The sequence below is a fragment of the Dromaius novaehollandiae genome, chromosome 1, assembly GCF_036370855.1.
Source record: "Dromaius novaehollandiae isolate bDroNov1 chromosome 1, bDroNov1.hap1, whole genome shotgun sequence".
Classification (NCBI taxonomy): domain Eukaryota; kingdom Metazoa; phylum Chordata; class Aves; order Casuariiformes; family Dromaiidae; genus Dromaius; species Dromaius novaehollandiae.
In genome coordinates this window covers 68,633,923-68,655,416 of record NC_088098.1, presented here as the reverse complement: position 1 = coordinate 68,655,416, position 21,494 = coordinate 68,633,923, and the positions used below count along the sequence as shown (strand labels likewise).

General features: G+C 35.7%; 1 protein-coding gene across 13 annotated transcripts in view; it reads right to left on the bottom strand.

Annotated features, from left to right (window-relative positions):
* PLEKHA5 (pleckstrin homology domain containing A5) overlaps nt 1-21,494 on the bottom strand; it is a 173,469-nt gene that overhangs the window by 44,583 nt on the left and 107,392 nt on the right. For all 13 annotated transcript variants that reach the window (XM_064515670.1, XM_064515736.1, XM_064515685.1 and 10 more), the window contains 5 exons: nt 20,796-20,900; nt 18,324-18,396; nt 13,642-13,742; nt 12,585-12,700; nt 4,980-5,447 (listed from right to left, as the gene is read on the bottom strand). In XM_064515670.1, the coding sequence (XP_064371740.1) occupies nt 4,980-5,447; nt 12,585-12,700; nt 13,642-13,742; nt 18,324-18,396; nt 20,796-20,900 (863 nt within the window). The remainder of the gene's footprint in view (nt 1-4,979; nt 5,448-12,584; nt 12,701-13,641; nt 13,743-18,323; nt 18,397-20,795; nt 20,901-21,494) is intronic.

The window sequence follows — 21,494 nt, the reverse complement described above, 5'->3', positions numbered from 1 at the left end:
ATATGGAAATACAAAATTACTCAATATTTATTTGGTTTATCTAGCTAGAGCCATCTTTTTTTGGAATATCCCAAGGATCATTTAAAAAAAATGCAAAAACCAAAAAGACAATTATAGAATCAACTATACTGATCGAATGCATTATAGTACCTGAAATTAGATCCTATCTGATCAGATTACCCGCTTGATCATCCATTTTGTATTTCATCTTTTTACCAGTTTAACAGTGTAGCAGTATCAATTTTAGATCAAATCTTGTAATTTGTCTGTGGCTGGCTAGATCAGAGTTTTGAAAGTGTAGGAATTCTATACTGTTTCCAATAGGAATGTTTTCTTCTTTAAAAGTGAAAATGCCTCCTATTACTTCTCTAAAAAAAATCTTGAGCAATTACTATGCACATAAAAGAATTATGAATTTTTAACAGCGGACCAAGGAAAACCAGCAATAATTGTCTAATAAAATTATATTGCTCAATCACTAGTGACGAGCCATTTCATATCAGCTACTCAAATGAAACGAACAGCAAAGTATGTCTTTGTATGATATTTGATTGATTTTCAAATGGAGTATGAATTTAAAGCCTTATTCTTTAATTTGTTGCCATATTAAAACCCCTAAGCATTATAGTCATTCAGCAACTTCTATGCAGCAGCATTAGTTGAAGTGCAACATTTTCCAGAGCAAAATATCAATGCGTGCTTAAGTATGACAGAATATTTCTTGTCTTTTCAGAGGACAGAATATAGGTCATACGCATTGATTCATTCAACCTCTACCTAAAGTCTTGATGAGTGCCACTTAATGCCTTTTGCTACTGGACGTACCTGTGATGGACACTTGCCCAGAGTGAAGAAGAAAACATTAGTCTCAAATTGGACACGATTCAGCCATTAGAGGGCAGCAACTTCTAGCTGCACCTTAATTAGCCTAATTTGAGCTGCAATCGTAGAACTGAACAGCACTAGTATCTAAAGTCAGTTCAACCATGTAAACGACTTCAGTGCCACAACTACTTTAAAGGAGTGACCTACGGCAAAGGCAAGGTAAAACAGCACTTATGTACGTTAGATTCTTACAAAAAAACTAGTAAGGAAATTGATGACAGTAAAACCTACCTTCCACTGAAAATAGTTAAGCTGAGTATTTATGACCACCTGGAACATTTTGCAGATGAAAGCTGCTATAGAGCTTTACAAACAATGAATCTGACTACGGTTTCTGAGGCTTTCCATGAATTAATGAAGTATTATCCCCGTTTTATAGACTGGGCAGCTTGCTACTTTCGCTGAAAATTTGCATTTTAGGGCTTCGAATCAGCAAGGAAGTCTGTGACCAAAAACAAGGAAATAGATTCTTCATCCTATTCTCTCGTTGCAAAATCTGCTTAAATACCTCTGGGTTTCTTCATATCGTTAATTATAAGGCCTTACTAATGATAATTATGATAATAACATAAATAAAAAATATAATACATTATATAATATATATTTTATCATATCAAATAATATATACAATATAATATATAATTATAAATAAGTGCTTATACTTCTGTTAATTAATGATAATTATTAATAATCAATGACAATTATAATTATCATCAACTATAAGGCTTTCTCTCTACCTCCATATTTAAAAAACAAACAACCAAGATGCTTTGGGGTTCAATTTCTGACTTTCAGAATACTATTTTAGCTATTTACAAATAACTAGGGTAAAGTTTGAGATTTTCATGAAGAAATCCAGTAGTTTGATATACCTCTCTCACTGAAACTCCTCTCTCATTTTATTAATTAATGGTCGCTGTAATCCTGTTGCCTTCTTCAAAAATCCCAGGCAACTCAGAGGAAAGCTGCTTGAGGTTCTCAATACGCAGATAGCAATTTAAATTCTCCTTGCAAATTCTCATGTTCTAGAGCATTCATGAAGCTACCTCCACCTTTCAGACTATGAAAACTGTAGCTGCCCAACCAAATCAATATTAAGCCTTGTTTTACATCATCTGATAAAAGATTCATCAATGTCCTGTTGATATTTGTACACCTTATTCTAATCAAATCCAAAAAGCCAACTCTAGGCAGCGTTCCAGCTTTTGACTGCCTTCCGTGCGCAAGGGAGACTACCACAGTCGTGCAGACCACCAGGCTGCAAAATATTTCTGCAAATGCCATCATAACAGCTCCCTCCAAATGTTTCTGTATGAAAAAAAGGCTTCCACGTGGAGTTTATAGACTCATTAAAAACACCTTTAGAGGCAGTCTCCAGAGGGTTACTGCTGGGCAGCAGTATCTGTTGTGGTGCGCCAGTCGGCCTAGCTGGGAGAGCCGGCTTGTTGGGCAACCACAGGGGGCTCAGCTCTGCAAGGTTATGAGCACCCTCAGGGCAAACCCTCAAAATATTTCTTCGTCCTGAAGAACGTAAATGCCAGCTGGCCCAGAGCACAGGACTTACCCGGTGCTTGATTCACACGTGAGACAGAGAGAAGACAAAACCCTGTTGCCGTACAGACGGCAGTTACTCTAGGAAGAGGCTCATGTGGGCATGGGGCAGGAGGCAGCCATTCGCCCTTGCTGTTAGTAACAACAAAACAGTGCACTCAGTCTCATGCAACCCTCCCTCTGTATTCTTCACGTTTCAGAAAGACCACTCAAGTGGACCACTTTGGGGGAAAATATTTACTCATAACCCATTGATGCAAAATTAATTCAGCAAAAGGATACTAAAGCAGAATGCTGTATTTGTGGTTTACAAAGCCTGCAAGGTTTGTCTTCCTTAAAGCATCAGCTCCTCTTATTCACATGGTTCTTGCAAAACTAGATATCTATTCCCACAGAAGTGGCAGATAACAGCTTCAAGAATTAAAATCCATGTTACCATCATTAATTTCTGAGGCAGTCGTAAACTGCTACGGAGTCAGCCTGTTCCTCTAAAAAAACCAGTATTTTTACCATGAACCCTTTTCACTCCAGACTGAGGATGACAAGCAGCTGCTATTTCATAAATAATTATTTAATCGAGCCTCCGTCTTTTAACATTTTAGTATGCTTAAAGACCTAATTTTTTTCAGTCTCACACATCGCAGGGATCCAGTTTGGTCCTTGAGGATTCCTCTAACACAGGAGAAGTCAGAGAGAGATGTTTTGGAAAGCTTCTTCATTAAAAGTCAGCAGCTTTGTGACAGTAAGCAAAGACTACTTTTCTCAAAAACAGAAGTCATGAATTTAACAGGTCTTACTAAAAACTATCTTACTAGCCCCTTTCCCTCCAAACCTTAAGCTTTTAATGTAAACTGGAGCTTCTTTCTACTCTCTGCCACCAACTTCAATTCTACTTAAATTTCTGTCTGCAGTCAAAATCTGGCAATCTGAACAAAACCTAAATTTAAAATTTAAATGAAACCACATTTTAAAGACACCATTACACATCAGAAATTCTGATAATTATTCAAGGCCACTTCCACACATCAAAACTAGGAAGACGGCACAAGGGCAATTTCTCTTTTAGTTTGTTAGTTTTATGTGGAATTGCTGTTCTAAGTATACTTTTTATGTAATCCCTGCCACCCGTAGTTAAACAATAAATATTCTCTATAGCCAAGAATAAAATACTTCTGAATAGTAACATACTGTTAATAGCATTTCCCACAATCCAATTCTTTCAGTGAAATCAGTGTGTTTTAAAATACAGCCAACACAACAGAGTTGTGGTAAGAGTCATCAAAATGGAAGCTAGGAGAGGGATAAAGACTTAAGGTTTTAATGTCCACAGCTGAAAAACAGCACAGCTATTCACATATCCAGTGTCTGGATGCAAGTTTTACAGTCCAATTTAAAATATCTAATTGCAACAAAGAGCTTTCCCTGCTCTCATTACCCAAGCATACATAATAAACAAACATCAGAGTGTGGAAGCTGCTCTGTAGTGCAAATTCAAACTTGATCAAACTATCTACTTCATGAAACAACACTTTAACAATTCCTAATTATATTTAATGAAGGAGTAAAGGCGGTGGGGTAACTTTTAACCAATTTTGGCAAGCATAAGGCAGAATAAAGTACATTTTTGCAGCTTTGCAAAAACCAAAATAAACACCACTCTCCTATTTTAACATTTCAGGAAAACAGCTCTTCTGAACTTGAGTAGGTCTTAATCTCTGCTCTGCCATCCACCTACAGCTGAAGTCCCTAGATCTCAACTCTTCAAAGCATCTCCTGTGACACCATCCACACTATCTACATCCACATTTCTATCTAATGGAATATTATAAACTCTTATATATGACCAGTAGAGCTGCCTGTCTGTAAGCTAGGCTGGAAGCAATGTCCCTACAGTTCTGTCAAACAGAAAAACTGCTATGGGCGTAAGATTAAATACTGTCAATCATTCACGCACAATTTTAAAGCTTCATAAATAATCACTGGAATTCAATATTAGAACTGCGAGATGTTTATCCTCAGGAGGAAAAAAGCTTTAAGCATCAAATTAGATAAATTTATATAACTTACTCTTAGGTAAAGCTTCTCTCCCTCTTCAATTAAAGCTTGTTTAAGCTTTAAAAGCTGCCTAGAATAATTTTCGAAGAATTTTAGATAAAATTTTCGAACAAGATCTTGTAAACAAAAACACAGAGGTAGAACATTTTCAAGAACAGGTTTTAGGAGGAAAAGGAATTTATGATTGATGACACCTTCACTCTGCTAGGATAGAGAAATTTTTAACATCCAAAAGCAGTTTCTGGCCAGTTTTATTTATTCAATAAATTAGTTACTAACAAACTTTACTAGTAATCACTCCATGTTAATAAAATAGAACAGATCCATTGAAGTTTCCTGAGTAGGCATCCAGGCAATTGTTACAGGGAGCAATGAATTATATATTTACGTGATATAGACCGATAAAACACAAAGGAGCTAGCCAGGATACAAGTGTAAGCACTGTTCAGTAGAAAGCCTAGCTACAAAAAAAATTACATAGTACTTACCCTCTTGTTTCCTCTTCTTGCCCTTTTCCTCTTTGTATTTTAATCCACTGTTCCAGCTGCAGCATTGAATTGGTTCTCTGCATGACTCGTTCTGACTCCATATGTGACTGAACTGCATTGTGCTGACCTCCATCTCCCGAGTCTGCCAGGACAACGCCAATAGCTTTATTTTCAGACCCGTTTAAATGAACTGGCCTGAACTGTCCAGCCTGAACTGTGCTGGGGGGTAAGGTCCTGTATTCTGACCCCAAAGGATTTAGCTTTACGCTGTTAATTTTTGTTAATGGTTTGTCTTGCCCAACTTTCTGGAATCCGTACTTTTCAGCTTCCAAAGCTTTCTTCTCTTCATTTTTGTTTACTTCTTTGTTTTTCTGGTTATTTTGTGTCTCTGGTTTAATTAGCACCCGGTGGTTTGAAATATTATTTGCTTCTCGAGGTGGTGTGTTTTCAGTGGTTAGCTTCTCTGCTCTAGAAAGGAATATATGACAAGCTGTAACATCAACAAAACACGCATTAAAAAAAAAAAGTGAATCCCTTTGTGTTTACAGGGTTGTTTCAGGGGTCACTGTCCAGGTATTTTAAACTCACACCTTGTCTTTGAGAGAAAAATCAGAAAAATCCAGGACACACTTTCACAACAATCAATGTCAGATTTTTTTGTTGTGCTTCTCTATTTCTTTGCTGTTTTAAAAGTATAACATAGGAGAAATTTTTCAAGCTAGCTCCAAATTAACCCCCTTCAGTAAGCGTGCACTAAGCAAGAGGAAAAAAAGACGGAGTCCTGAAAAGTGCACGTTCGGTTCCCACAGGGCTAGATATTTAAACAGAAAATTTGGTGGCTCTCCAAGAGTCAAAGCTTCCAGATGTCAACAGCCTGAAATTCAGACCGTTTTTAAATCAATCTTTAAAAATGGTAGCACGTTATGTTGCTGACTAGCCTGTGATTCACAAAATTACTGCATTTAACTTATAATGAGCTCTTTAAAACAAAACAAAAAACAAAAAACCCACAACAACTTTTCATGGTCACTGGCATCAATTAGGTTTCTCTGGTATGTTATCACTTTGGCTGTTTTACATTTTGTGGAAAATAACTGCGGCTTCCCTACTTTTACAGAGGGAAATAGCTGCTGACTAGGGGAACTGTACCACAAAAATAATGACATATTTTTAGAAGAGATACTGTTGCACAGTACTTACACAAGTAGTCACAGTATCTAGCTTCTATCAGCTATCTTCCTTTCGAAATTTCAAAATGTCAAGAAGCCGTATATTTTTCAGCACTGGGACATGATCTGAACATCCAGTTCAGATGGTGACAGAAAAACAAACAAAACCCTAAAATGTTTGGATCAACATATTTTGGGATATGAGGAATAAAGATGAAAAGATAAAGTTCTTTAAAGATTACATATGTGTATAAATCAAAACTAAGAACAAATCTAATACAGTTTAAGGTGATGCCAAACTAAACTTTCAAAATGTTTTGCATCTTTTTTCACACATACATTATAGATTACGATTATTTATAACTGTGTCCAGTTCTAGTGCCTAATCTGTGTGTGCAAAAGGCCATTACATAAACAAATGACCAAGAGCACAAGAATGACCACTTCACTGAAAAATACTCTATGCAACTGAATACGTAAATGTACGCATTTTTGCTTACCCAGTCTTGAACGTGAGGCCTAAACATCTAACACATCTGCATTTCCCCAAGAAATTATTTAAGACATAAATTCCCAACAACCTAGCTATTTGGGACAGAACCCCAATAAATATGTGAAGAACTGAAGACTGTAAGGTGTTGGATACTTACTTTTAACTGCACCTCCCATCACCACCCTACGCTGTTGCTAAGAATTTGTGGCTATGAATCAAGAGCCTCCCGCTGACCTGACATGTCCATGTCCTGCGCCTCCAGCATTTGAAGGAAGCTGCACTATTGCAAACCTATCATTCAGAAACAGCAAAATATCCACGTTTGCTGCCTACGCTAGGTCAGCAGTTATGAAGCACCCATGGTGTGTGTCAATAGGGGTGTGATTTTTCTCCCCTGCCTCTCCTGGACATAGTTGTAACCTTAGCATGACGGTCCTAACGTATGCGTGGTACTTGACCACATGATAAAAGTCCTCCAAAATGCACTCTGCTATTGTGAGTAGCTCAAAACAGCCCTTTGCCTCTGTTTTCTTCCAGGTATTATTCCTGAGCCGCTGACATAAAAGTGCATATGCACATCAAATGAAGCGCACATGAAAACATTCACATCCCTAATCCAATGTGCACATTCTTGGTTACATGCATCAGCATTATTTTTTACACACAGTATGGTTTTTCTTGTACGGTACTATTAAATACAGAGGTTACATACATTTGATATATTCTGCCCACAGTAATTTTTAGAGAAAAAAAAAAAACATTAATGTGGAATGCATTTTTGTGGGGGCTTTTGCTGGGGAGGGGGAGCAGGACACATGACAGAACTGCTATCCTCACATCATCTTTTCTATCATTCCCAGGTATCAGCAAAGAAATACCATGCTAGTCTCCTATTGCATTTTAAAAGTGTGTTTTTTCAAGACTTTAGGAATGTTCCAAAGACCCAAACATTTCTGCCTGGCTGACTTTTCAATGGTACACAAAAAACTGGATCATCTCTCCCTCTACTTCAAAACTCTACTACCCAGTGGTTTACCATACACTCACTAATGGAATTTTCCAAAGAAAGGAAAGTGGATGAAAAACTCAATTTCCCACAATTATCTACCAAAAAAGGTGTTAAAAATTTCAGCTTCCAGTCAGCACTCTAGAGTTTTGAAATAAATAAGGACTACCTTGGAAACAACGCTGCACATAGGCTTTCTTTTTTTTTTCTTTTTTTTTTTTTTTTAATATGTACATCCCTTAGATAGTACCACCCATATATACTACTCTTTAAATAAGAGCTTTTCGGCAGAGAAACTGTTGCCATTTTACAGATGGAGACACTGTGGTGCAGGGATGGAGAGTGGTTTCTCTAAGGACATTCATCAGGTAGGTGGCAAATTCAAGACTGAGCATAGTGTTCTGTCCACAGTGTTCTGTCCACAGTATCATATTTCTCACTGTAGATCTTAATTAAAAAAGAAAAGACACAGTTGTTTTTCCACGGGATCTCTATGCTTTATCACTCGTTACTCTGGTATGCTTTATACACAGCAGAGCCAAGCATTTACATTTGACATTCTGTTTGATGGTGTAGTGACTGAATGACTGACACCCAAATTGATATAAATAGACTTCTGGTTTCTCCTTTAACTCCATGGATTAACTCAGTCAACTCAGCGTCAGCAAAAGATCTCATTCAACAGCAAAGGATCTCATTCAACAGCAAAGGTTCCAAAATGGAAAGAATTATCAGAAACTAGTAGGTAAGTGTAAGAAATACAAAACAATGCTCTTGAAGACATCTTCACCAAGACCTGCACAGTATTTCAAAGATGGGAGAGGAAGGAGACAAAAAAGAAACAAGCGTAGAACAAAGACGTGTTTCAGCATACACTGAATACAATTTATAGGTTTTAGCAGCAAACCAGGAGTAATACCTTTGGAACAGTAATAAAGGAAAATACTATTTGCAACTGTTTAAAATATATAAATGATTCTAAAAGGATTTTGTTTGTTTGTTTATTTGTTTGTTTTCCTAACATAATCAAGTATCAGACTGACATGAAGACTATAGCACCAGTGATGCAACAAAGCCAGGTAGAGGCACAAGAAAAGAAAAATACATCTGTTCAAACAGCAATGTTGGTAAAACCCATGTTGTGGATGTCATTATGCTAACAAGTGTTTTTAGAAACAAGAAAAACAAGAAACTTCTCTGTAGCATACACAGCTGCCATTAAATGGATAGAAAAATCATGCCCTTAAACATGGGGGAGCAGAGAAATCAGCCTGCATTCAGAGTAGAACTGATAAATCATGATGCTGGTGAATATTAGCATCTATAAATACAAGCAAACAATCACTACTCATAGATACAACCTAACTACAGCCTGCAGGGATACAACACGGAATGAATACGATGCTTTGCTAGTCTAGGGAGGTTGCCGGAGATCGTTCTTTGAGTGATAAGCTTAAGTAGCTCCTGACTGATTTAAGTATTTGGGTTTAATTATTTTGATAGATCCCCTCAGGACATTATTAAACTTGAAACTACTATCTATGTAAAATAAAAATGCTTAGAAAGCAGTAATTACAGTTAAGCTCATGGGACAAAATATGGCATAGCTGTCCTTCCTTCAGTTATACATCAGAAGGAAGTTTTTCCACCGCAAGCAGCTAATAATTCAAGATCAATTCTAAAAGAAATGGTTACATTTATCTTTTCTCACCTCAATCTCTCATTTCCATATTATGTGGCTCTTTACATATGGGAAGTGAGAATATTTTAAGGAAAACACAGCAAAAACGCACTTAATGTTTTAAATATTCCTTTTATCTTTTTTCTTTCCAAGGAATTCTCATCCTCAGAAAAATGAAGATATAGATTCTGTCTCCAAAATTATTTAAACGTGAATCATGCAATTTGACAGACTGTTGGATGTAGATTTTCAGAGTATCATCAGCACAGAAGTCTCTTAACTTCCAGATTTAAGGAACTACACTGTAAATACTCTGATTTATCATTGGACAATTCATATCAAAGAGCACATACGAGTTGCTCAACATCAGTTTGCATAAATATTTAAGAGAGTAAATTCTCTTAAAAATACTAACTAGAGTATCTCAAATAATTGGTCTGTTGGAAAGCTGTATTCAATATTGTATTAGAAACTCCACAAAAAATAGCATTGATAATAAAGGCACCAGCTGAATGTCTGATTCAACCACAAAACCATTTATCCTGAAAGCTACTAGCATGCCAAACTTTAGGTTACTCAGAAATGAGGTAATACAATGCTTAATACTTAACAGATTTATACAGGGAATAAACAGTATTTCTTCTGCATAAGATCATATCCTGCTAAATGGTTCATTTTAAGGACTGGTATGATAGCCAAAAGATGAATTCTTTAGAAACAGATGTCTGAGGGATTTTTTTCTTCATTACAGCTAACAGACATGAAAGTCTAAGAGACTTCACTGGTCTTCAAACCTATCTTCTCTCAAGTAATTACTTCAAGAATATTAAACTCTTCAAAGAGGCTAGGTTTTGGTTTGGTTGCAAGAGCGTGTAGCTGGACGAGGTGTTAGATAAGCTCAGTTATATTGAAAACCCTCACCTTTTGGCTATACACTGTCAGACACCTGAAATAAATAGTCAGAAGTCAGTCCTGGAAAGGGCACTTCTGCTGAGAGGAGGAGATAGCAACTCTTGGCCGACCATTTGGGGAGGCTGGGCTACCCCTAACAGCAGCACACTGCATTTTGGGCATGTTAAAAGCAATTGTGGAAGCGCAGCCTGGAAAGCAAGACTATCCTGGAAAGCTGTATCAAAAATCAGGCAGAGCTTAGTAAGTATCTTGATATCCTGTGAAGCAGCAAATACGACCTTACTCCTATATTAATGAACCCAATGAAAGACTGACTATTTACATTAAAATTTCATTTTGGATTGCTTATGTTAAAATAAATATCACAAGTAATTATATTTGTTGATATATTTAAATTTACTAAATACCTTCTATAGAACATTGTCTATTACACGAGAGACTATGAAGAGACTTACTAAGGAGGTTCTGTCAAAGAGATATATTGTTTTTCACACTGATTTTTTTCTCCCCCACTATAAAAAGATGTCCCCTTCAAATGTTCAATCTTTACAGTATTGCACATGCCTAATGATTCTTTTTAACAAATGAAGGTCCTTTCACTGGTTCAAAAAGATTCAGCATGACCCACTTAAATATCACGCCCCTAAGAAGTCCTCGTATAATACATGATTAAACTAAATCAGACCCACTTAACTTTAAAGAAAAATCATTTCTTCATCTGCAAGGTACCCTAGCTATTTACAAGGCACTCCCAGTGCAGCCCAACACTGATTTTTCAAATGAAGTTTACTATTGACTAACCTAGATGAGATTTTTATTCTGTTAAGGTAACCTCATTATTTTAAGTGTAATCTCTTTTAAAAGCTCTCCATGGAGAAATTAAAGTGAAACTGGTATGGAAGCATCTATTTGTGCTCTATCTCATTCTCTGCTCATCCTTTCCCCACATCATGTGTTGTTCCCTAAAACAAGAGGAGGGTTACAGGAGATTAAGAACATCTTAGCTTCCTATGAAACCATATCTAATCATATCCAACTTCATGGTGGAAATTGGACCTACTACTCATCCCTTCTACAAGCTGAAATCTTTTATTTATTTTCAGGATTCGTTTTAGGGGGTAAAAACCCCCTCACATCGACTAACAGCTTGAAGGCCATGCTTTTTATTTTCCCAAAGTACAGAGAACATTGTTTTTTCTATTTATCTATTTCACTGTGCTGTCCAATGCAAAGAATGAAATACTTCATGTACTATTACATTTAGATATATAGCAGGGTATTAGAACAGATTTCAGAAAGATTTCAACCTTTTCTTTAAGATTAATTACTAAAAGAGTGCACAGACACAAATTTAGAAGTGCTGCTAGTTTTACTGCTATTCTTCTGAATGTTCTGCATATTGGCATAAGTAAAGATTACATTATGTTTGACTGAAAACTCACAAAAATATTAAAAAGTGCAAGGTTAATACGTCTAATCATTCTGCAGTCCGTTTTATACTTCTCGCAGCACCATACCAGAACACAGGATGCAGAAATGCCAGGAACAAGTTAGCGGAAATGACTTGCACTGGAAGAAGATTCCTTGTATTTTGAACAAGTTTCATGTGTTCATCTTTCCGCAAAACTGTACCTTTTCCTTCTTTGGTACCTGTTTTTACTTGAAATTTCTCACTATTGCTGCCATCGTTTAGCACCAGTGTAGCAGGAACAAGAGTGCAAAAGTGGATCAAGAGACAGCAGCCATCAGCACTAATTTCTGTGCTATCAGAAGTGAGAAGCTTTAAATTTTCAACTGATGAGGTTCCTATCATAGATGCTATGGAGCTGAACCAAGGGTTCCACACTCAGGGGAAAAAAAAAAAATCTAACTCAATAAACAGCAGCAGGCAATATTCAGCTTTTGAGAACACAGAGCTTCCAGTGATAACTTCCTTTTTTTTTTTTTTCCCCTCCAACAAATAAATAAAATCAAGGCTCCAGATCACCTAAGTATAAATTCTTAGGACTACTTAATGAAGAGCATGAATGCAGAGGCCCATAGGTGCAACTGTTCAATTAATTTAGCCAGAATCTATGGCTGTGACTTTGGCACTTATAACAGGCTTAAGGCAAAGACTACCAAGAGTTACTCTTAAGAAATCTATAGTCAGAACAGAACTTAGGTTATCTTTACGACTCCAAAATTTTATCTAGTATTGTTATAATAAGGGGTCCTTAAATGCAAGAAGGAATTACTTCAGATGATATACATTCTATTTTAAGGCATACCTTTTCATTCAAATAAATCAAATCAAATATGAGAAAGAAATACATTGTTCCACTGGTTTGCCAAGCCACATTACCTTTTCACAGGCTCTGTCTGCACAAGTGCTGCATCTGTCATGGCTTTCATCCACAACTCCATTTCCTTCCCTGTATCTGTGCAGAAATAATAGGTCCTCATGTTTGGATGAGCTGCCTGATTGGAAATGACATGGTCATTGCAATAAAAATATAAGATTCTGTAAAAGAAAAGAGGCAAATAATGTTACTGTCTACTAGTTCTAATTTTTTTATTTAATAAGATTCTGAAAATATTATCAGAAAAAATATTGGAAGAAATATTTCACAATTATGTTCCTCTTTTAATGCATTCACATTTAATAATTCCTTATAATTTTCAATCACAGCTGCTTCTTCATTAATACACCTGATTAAGAGTGCTTACATTTCTTTGAGTTGTTTAAAAAAATCTTGATTATTCATTAATGTAAATGAAAATAAATGAATATAAATAACATGTTTTGGTAAAGATTTGCACAGTCTGAATGGTACAGTCAGTTTTAATTTGTACTTACCACTGTAAATAAATGATGTGCAGCTTAGCAGGCATTAAGAATAGCCAAAAGGAGCTCACAAAGCAAACAAACAAACAAAAAAGGTCAGGAGAGAATATTTAGTAGATTGATTTATAACACGATTAAAAATTAGCTATGAAGCATTCCTAACAATGATTCATGTGACGTTGTGATTTAAGTGATAATAAAATCGTATTTTATTTATACATAAAGATAACTTGTAATTAAATAACTACAAAACCTTCATTAGTGATATAAATCTAGCTGTGGACGCATTTTACAATTCCAAAACACCAAATAGTATTTAAGACTCATGAACGACAAATAAAAGGCTAGTAATAAACAACATTACAATATCCACCCTTTTTCCTGTTCTAATAGCGATGCTCGTATTTACATCAGACTAAATACTTGAATCCTCTGCTACAGCATTATGCAAAAAGCAACTTTAGAAGTTATTTGTCAATCCTATTTTGCATAATAACTCAGTAAAACAAGTTCTGATCACTAGGCTATTGTACTTTCAGATATAAAATTAAACTGAAAAATTGGATTTCCTCACCTTAAAGGCGTATTTGCGGTTAATATGGTCCTCAGGAGAAAGAACAGATATCTGAAAACTGGGTAGAAGTATGCTACCCAATATTCCTTCTTCTTTCTCATCTATAAATACATAATTTTTGATTAGAGAAAAAAAGTATTTTGATACATGGAATTCCCATTCAGACACTTTTACCTGAAAACCTGTATTTATCAAAACATGAACAGTATCCAAACTTTTTTTTTTCACATGACACAAGAGAAGAGAGCAAGTTTACCTTAGAAGAAAATGCGTTACAGAATCACCAAGCCAAGGTATCTGCGCACAGCCAGGGATGAGCGCGGACAGCGTAGGGGTCGTGCCACCCCCCACCACCACGTGCCACAGAAACCACGGCACACGTGGGAGCACATGGGAGGGCGGAACAGTGGGAAAGCCTGTGAGCAGCGCACACTCGTGTATAATGAATGTATGGTGGGCTGAGAGGGAGGTCAGGAGAAGAGTTTACCACATCACTAGCCCATCCGCTTTGATAAATCTACCAATGACAGCAGATACTGCGAGGGAATTCGATTCTGCCATCTTCACAGCCCTTTCTGGAAGTGGTTCGCACTAGTCAGAACTGTATTCTTGCTAGGAAACCACAGGAGGTCTACCAGTCTGAGGAAGCATTTCTAAACGTTTCCTCTGGGAAACCACAATAAATATTTTACTAAACAAATATGAAAATTTTCGTCTGAAGTCTCATACTAAATTCAGTCACTGCAGTGGAAAAAATCAGATTTTAATCCAACTTCAGCTGCATTTCTTAAAACAAATAACTATGGAGTCACTAATATCTCTGAATGCAGAATGGAGATATTTTGACTAATGGAGAAATGAAAGTTGAAAAATTTGCAGAAATCTGTAATGGAACCTCAGAAGACATGTGATATGAATACTGAATCCACTGATACTGGTTGCATCGATACAAAAAGATGCCCTCCACTGCAATTTGGTCGTAAGAGTCAATTCTTCTCAAACACTTTATGCAGCCGATATAGCAAATTGGACATGACGAAATGTTGCATTACCATTCAAATATATATTTCTAACAAAATAGACCATTTTCTATATATTATACTTTAGGATTAAGTTTTTCTTTGTTTTATGAAGTAAAGAGGAATGCATTCATCAAAAAGGACTCATAAGCAGAGGACATGTGGTTCTTATCTGCCCTAATTAATCACACATTTAAATTTACTTGATTTTGGTTAAGGTTGCCAATATCTAAAATATTAATACAAAAAAAATCAATAGTTAGGCTATATTCAAATACTGTAAGTTCTATCTAAATCTAATGAGCCCACAGTTTACTGTTGGCCAGAAACCCATGAAAAGGAGCTAAAGTGAAAGCCACCTCCACACCCCAAACCTACTAAGTGTAGTGAAATCTAGGTGACCTGAATATGGCCATCTTCAACCTCTTCCTGAGACAGACAAGCATAAAAAAAAAAAAACTCTGAAAGTGCCCATCATGTAAAAGCTTATGTGAGCTCTCTTACAGAATCCATTACCTTATGGAAATCACCATGAATAGCTTCAACTATAGTTTTTCTGTGGATTCGTGCTTACCCGTAGACGACTTCAAAACTAGAAAGATGGGTCAAGCTTCTAATTCAGTGACAAGCACAATACCTGCTACTTTTGTCTATTCGGTAAAAAATTACAAATACCTATGAGAGCAAAAGCATTTTAAAATACCGTTTCTGACAATTCGCTGACAATTTGCTGACAATTTGCATATCCTTCCACTTTTTGACTGATGTCAGGCATATTAAGCCAGGAGATGGATTTAATTCCCTTTGACAAGAGTGTACACTCAATAATTACATTCCATTTGTGAGAATGTATATATGTTCCAGATCATTTGTAACAAAAAGAAGTATCTATCCTGAAAATTGTTTTACATGCAATTTTAGAATGATACATAAAAATAATAAATTAATATTTTAATTGGAAGTCACAACCAGCTTTTAGATCCAATTATGCTTTTAATAAAGGGGATAATTGGATGCAATTCACAAAGTCAATCTCAACTGTATTCCAAATACACAACTTTTATTCACAACCAATATTTTAAGAGACTGCTCCAAATATTCTCTTAATTCAAGATCTTGCCCACAACAAATAACTGTATCTATGTAATTAACATGAAAAATAGATATTCCAAAATTTCAAGCACAGAAAATTCATACTGCTACAATTAAATGAACTACAGAAAAACACAGATAAACACCACAAAAAGACTACATCATATATGTGCATTTCCTTGGTTCTTGTTTAGCCTACTGAATTCTGAAAAGCCACATTTTTCATTGCAGTTATTTATGCAGGAAAAGCTCTTCTCAGCTCTATTAGCATCACATGATAGGTTAGATGTAAAAGTTATGCTTTCTTGGCTAGCTAGTTAATTGGAGAACTCTGAGTATAAAAGTATTCTGATTTAAAGGTAGCAAAGAAATGAAGGGGTCGGACTTAGTTTCAGGTACTCAACTGTCCACTGATCAGCACGCTTGAAACCACCTCTCCATCTCGCTCAAATATTGACTCTTTGATAAACACGGCATTTTTTTCCCCGTCCCAGAATACATAACCAATCTTGGGTTTCTTACTGTATTTGGACTGTGGGCTTTGGGAAACATTTTCCTCTTCTGCTAGATGACGCTTTGACTTGTTTGTTTCTGAGTAAGTCGCACTCACTAGCGCCATATAAAAGCATTAAGCATTTTCCACGGAACAGTTGCATGTCTGGAGGACTCTGGTCTTTGTTAAAGGCATACTGCTACATCCCACTTCCAGCTTTTTAAAGTCTGTTTCCCATCAGATTAGCTTTTACCTACACATTGCATTGCCCCTGTACTCATCTTTACTTGTATGCAGTATATGAATAATACAGGAGAAAAACGGCAGATCTTCTTTTTAGTGCTAAGATCTTCTATTTGCTGCAACAATAACCTTCGTACATGAAAGCAGGCAGTCTTTTATATCCCTCAGTGAAACAGATAAACAGTATGCTCTAAGCTCTGAAAAAATACAATGAAGTCATTTTTCTTTTTATCTGCAAAATAGATTTAGGCATTAGCTGCTATCATTGCAACACCAACTGTACAAGTTCAATAAGGATGAGTGACTTTTTAAAAAAAAAAAAAAAAAAAAAAAAAAAAAAAAAAAACAGGCAACCAGAAATACTGCATCCTAAGAGTAAGTGCATTGCTCCCCCTTTTCATTATCTGAGCAAGACTGAATTAACCTAACACACAAACTTTAAAGCACAGGGTTTAGAATGCAGGCTTGTTATATTTTAATAGTCATTTCTAATAACTTTAAGACCACTGCTATACACCTGTTTACTTCCAATTTATCAGCTTTAACGACTTCCTCATAAGAGAATGATAGCTAAACATTAAGTTTATCATGTGAACAATTTAGACTATTCTGCTTGTATTTCAGCTTATTTGGCACACTTTAAAATATAGCCCAGGAAAAATTAAGATTATGGAGCTGCCTGGGATTTATTTTATATTTGGTGGTGCTTTGTTTTTGCTTTTTTGTGAGATATTTCATGTGCAGTTCTTTAGGTCAATTTAATCTGGTCTTAACCCAACTATAAAGCAGCATTTCTTTTAGAACCTTTGGAAGAGAAAGCTTAAAGACTTGTTTAAAATAAGAAAATCCTGCAAGAGAAACCACACAATATGAAACAACCACTTAACTAAATACAGTATAATTATAGCACAACCAATGTCTCCATGACTGAAATTATAGCCCAATTTTGACTCAGCAGTGGTTTAGCCAACAACATATACTTTTTCGGGTAAAGAACTGGATATATTTTGCTCTTAGCCCCCATTAAACAATTACTACTGTACGACTTATTTCAGCATTGACTGAATTTCCATATGCAAAAATCCCATTTGTTTACCCTCTCAGGAGTACTGCAGTTAATAGTCTGTCACAGTGAAGAGATCAGTTTTCTAACATACAGATCTCCAAACTAGAATTATAAGCAGCTAAATTTCCCCATTAAGATAGGTCTGATGTAGCTACATAAAGGTACTAGCAGATTTCTTTTTTGTTCCAAATACAACAGAGGCTTCTACTCATATGCAACTGGGCAACATTTCACTCAGGAACAGTTACTAGATTCCCAAAAGGCACATATATCCTCTCTACCTGTCCAAAGTCAGAGTTTCAGCCCTCCTTCACTATGCCTTTCATATTCCCTTTTCAGTTACTTAAATTGCATGAGAAGTCAGATTTAACTTGGCCTAGCTACTTCCTAACAACAGTAGTAGTGAGAAAACTACAACCCAGAATATGAATGTATTAAAGAGGTGGCTGTGACAAGATTTGCCCTCTGAGCATACCTGAAAGGCAGGAAGCAATTATGTGAAATCACTAATTAAGAAAGGAAGAGAAAAAGATACATATACCAGGCCAGGATATGGACAGCAACCCACTGTTTTATCCATCAAGTTAAGAAACAGCTTCTTGTATCCTCTATTTGAGTAGAGCATCAAAATTTATTTTAAAAGACTTTAAATTATAATGAAAATAAAAATCTAAAGTTATATTAGGGCTCTTACAGATTTCATTTTAATCAAGTGTGCATTTTTTCTGCTTCCAGTAAAAATAACAAACCTTTCCTGAATGAAACTTACCTCTGTAATAGAAGAGACACAGATCTGAGAGCACAAACCACCGTTTCTTCCACAGCTTCATTCCAGTACTGTCCTGTATTAGTCAAAGTGATCAAATAAGAACTTTCAGGTTGTTAACAGTAAACAGGTCATGAAGTGCGTACTACGTAACTGTGGTGTTGTGCTAGTTGCTCATTTTCTAGGCTCAGGGCACATTTTAAGTATTTTTGGTTTCTCATCACAGACCTGCTACTGAACACCAAGATGATAACCCAGGAGGCCTGAAGTTAGCATAACTCAAGAAAAAATTAAATGGGAGCCCGTTATTTTAACAAGCTAGAGACTGCATTTACAGTAAATAGTAAATTTACATATACATTTTAAAAAGGAAATATGTAAGGTGAAACTTAAATTAAAAAAAAATCCTTCTTTGTTGCTTTCTGAGGAAACTATCTGCTGAACTTCATCCTCTACTACCACTCATATATCTAAAGCAAATTTCTTTCCCACATAAAGTTTATTCCTAAAGCAATTTCATTTTCTTTTATGTTTATAACCAATTTGCACTGCACAGCTTAGAAAGACTGCCACCACTACTGCAGTGTAAATAAGCTGAAGCACTGCAGCGTGCACATCCTGGTAGAATTAGATTTAATAAATATGTTAATCTGTTCCAAGAAGAAAGGTATGTGTGAATTATCAATGTTCTTGTAAGTGAACAGGTTTTTGTGACAACCAAGAAGAGGGATTCTATAATGAAATCCAGAGCTTTGCATATACTCAGCTGAAAGTTTTTTCTTTTTTTTTCTTCTTTTTTTGAGAAAAGTCAGCATAATTTTTAGCCTCTGTTTCAAGCTCTGCTCTTCTTGGGGTGGGGCAAGGAGTTGAAAGAGGGAGAATAAAGGGAAAAGCAAACATTAGCTCGGAAAAAGTATTGAGAAAAAGTTAAAAAAGAAAAAAAGAAAAAAAAAGCTTTGCTGCCAAAGCTTTCATAAATAGGATAACTGGGCACTTTATAGCACCTTACTTCTGAGGACTTCAAAGTGTTTTAATAAACACTAATGAAGTCTGGAAGTACTGTCTATAGCAGTCAACTCCTGTTTCACAGCTGGAAAGGCAGACACAAAGCAGGGAACCGGCTTTCTCACCTCCCTGCCAAGGTCACTAACTCAGCAGCGGATCAGAATGCGGCACCCCTGGCCCCAAGGACACTGGTCACAAAAATCAACCTCAGCATTTGCAAATACTCCAAATTCTTCAGTATCAAGAATTATCTCAATCCCTTAGATAGACTTAAGGAGACTGTTGCGTAACACCACATTTATCCTGTCACTCAAAATATCAACAGGTTGCTACATGGCCAACTGTAAAATTCTGCAGGCAATGAAATACTTGAGGAATGATTTTTCTGCCTTCTGCCTTGTTTAAACATAGCAGATAGAGGCACACAGAGTGATTACATGGTTCCCATATTTTAAATTCTTTCCTACTTTAAAGTGAATCCTTTCTGTACCAGTGTATTTACAAATCATTGCTTCCTCTTGACCGTGATAACTTTATAACATCTTCTCAGTAAATACCTTCAAAAAAAGTTGATTCTGGGCTCAAAATTGGTAGAAAAATTACAGAAGGATGGCATTACATGCAATGAGATAGCATATCCTGAGACAAACAAAAGAATGTTATTTTACTATCAGAGAGAAACCTGCACAGATTTTCACTGTAAATTTCTGAAGCCCTGTAGATTTCTGAGGGTAATATTGATTGGCAAAACTCTTGAGTAAAGCTGACTTTCAATTACTACTACAACATGAAAATATACAGCATTCTTTTCTTATGAAAAAAGCATCATAGAATTTAAACTATTTTACATACAAACCATACCCAATGGTATACATCTTAAAATATATGTTTTTATTAGTAAAATAACATAGTTGTACACTAAAATAGACTTTTTAATATTAACACAGCATACTACTTATTAGAAAAGTAACATTTTTCAACTAACTTATATGCTGAATATGTATTCTGAATATTTCTCTATTGGTTGACATGAACCAAGAGACACGCATAATAGCAAGACTCTAACAGCATTCCACTAAGTTGCTTTAGCTCTGTAACTGTAACTTTCCACACATGTGAAATGTACTGCAAAGCATCTCGGAATAAAGAGTGAGATCACCATAGTGAGGAATTCATCCTTTTACTACCAGTATCTGTCTAGATTTTTCAAGTCCTTTGTGTATTTTGGAGAGAAACACAGATAAAATGTAACAGTATTCTGTAGCTGTTTGATGCCCTTACAAATCAGAATGTTATCCAATAAGTAACTAATTAATTAAAAAATCATGCATCAGTTCCTCCTGATTTATAACTTCATTCTAGTGTTCCTAACATTATATTTTACACAAATGACTGTTCTTCATACATTAGACACCTGACCAAAAAAAAAAAAAAAAGAAAAAGAAAAAAAAAAGAAAAGAAGAAGAGTACCTGCTTGTAGAGCCAGCCACGTCTGACAACAGGTGCATTAGGATTCCTCTTTATTGAGTTTGATCTCTTTCCAAAATTATGAACCTTCTTTGAAGATCGTGATGTCTATATTAAATTGAACAGAAAAGAAAACATCACATCAATATCTGTTGACTTTAGAAAAATCATAATGCATTTTCTTTTTTTATGCTGTTTCCCTTATATGTGCCTCTCTGGAGGTTTGCAGAATATGAACTGTACTCCTTTTTTAGATAAATAATTATTATGATGGTTCTGCTGACTTCAGCATTTCTTTTTTTCCTCTGTAGGAAATTTAAAGATAACTCCCAAGACAAGTACTTAAAAATATTTTTTTCAGCAATAAAAAACAACAAATATATCTGACCCTCTTATAAAGTAGGTAGAAAGTCTACCAAGCTGCAAAGAGAGAAGTAAAATTAATAAAGTTAATACTAAGTATGGGAAAAAAAAATCATCATTTGAGTAAGAAAATTCTACTCTTTCCTGCTTGCATCAAAGCCCTGCTTGCAAATGTGCTCAGATTTGCACAAGGCGTAATGCCAGGACTTCTCACTGGGTCTCCCACCTTTCATAACATATACCATATATATTTTTTTTTTATTCTCTCTCTTTCTCCTCTAGACCCTTTCCCTCTATAATCTCTTGGTTGGTTTGAATATTGATTATTTTACCTGCTTG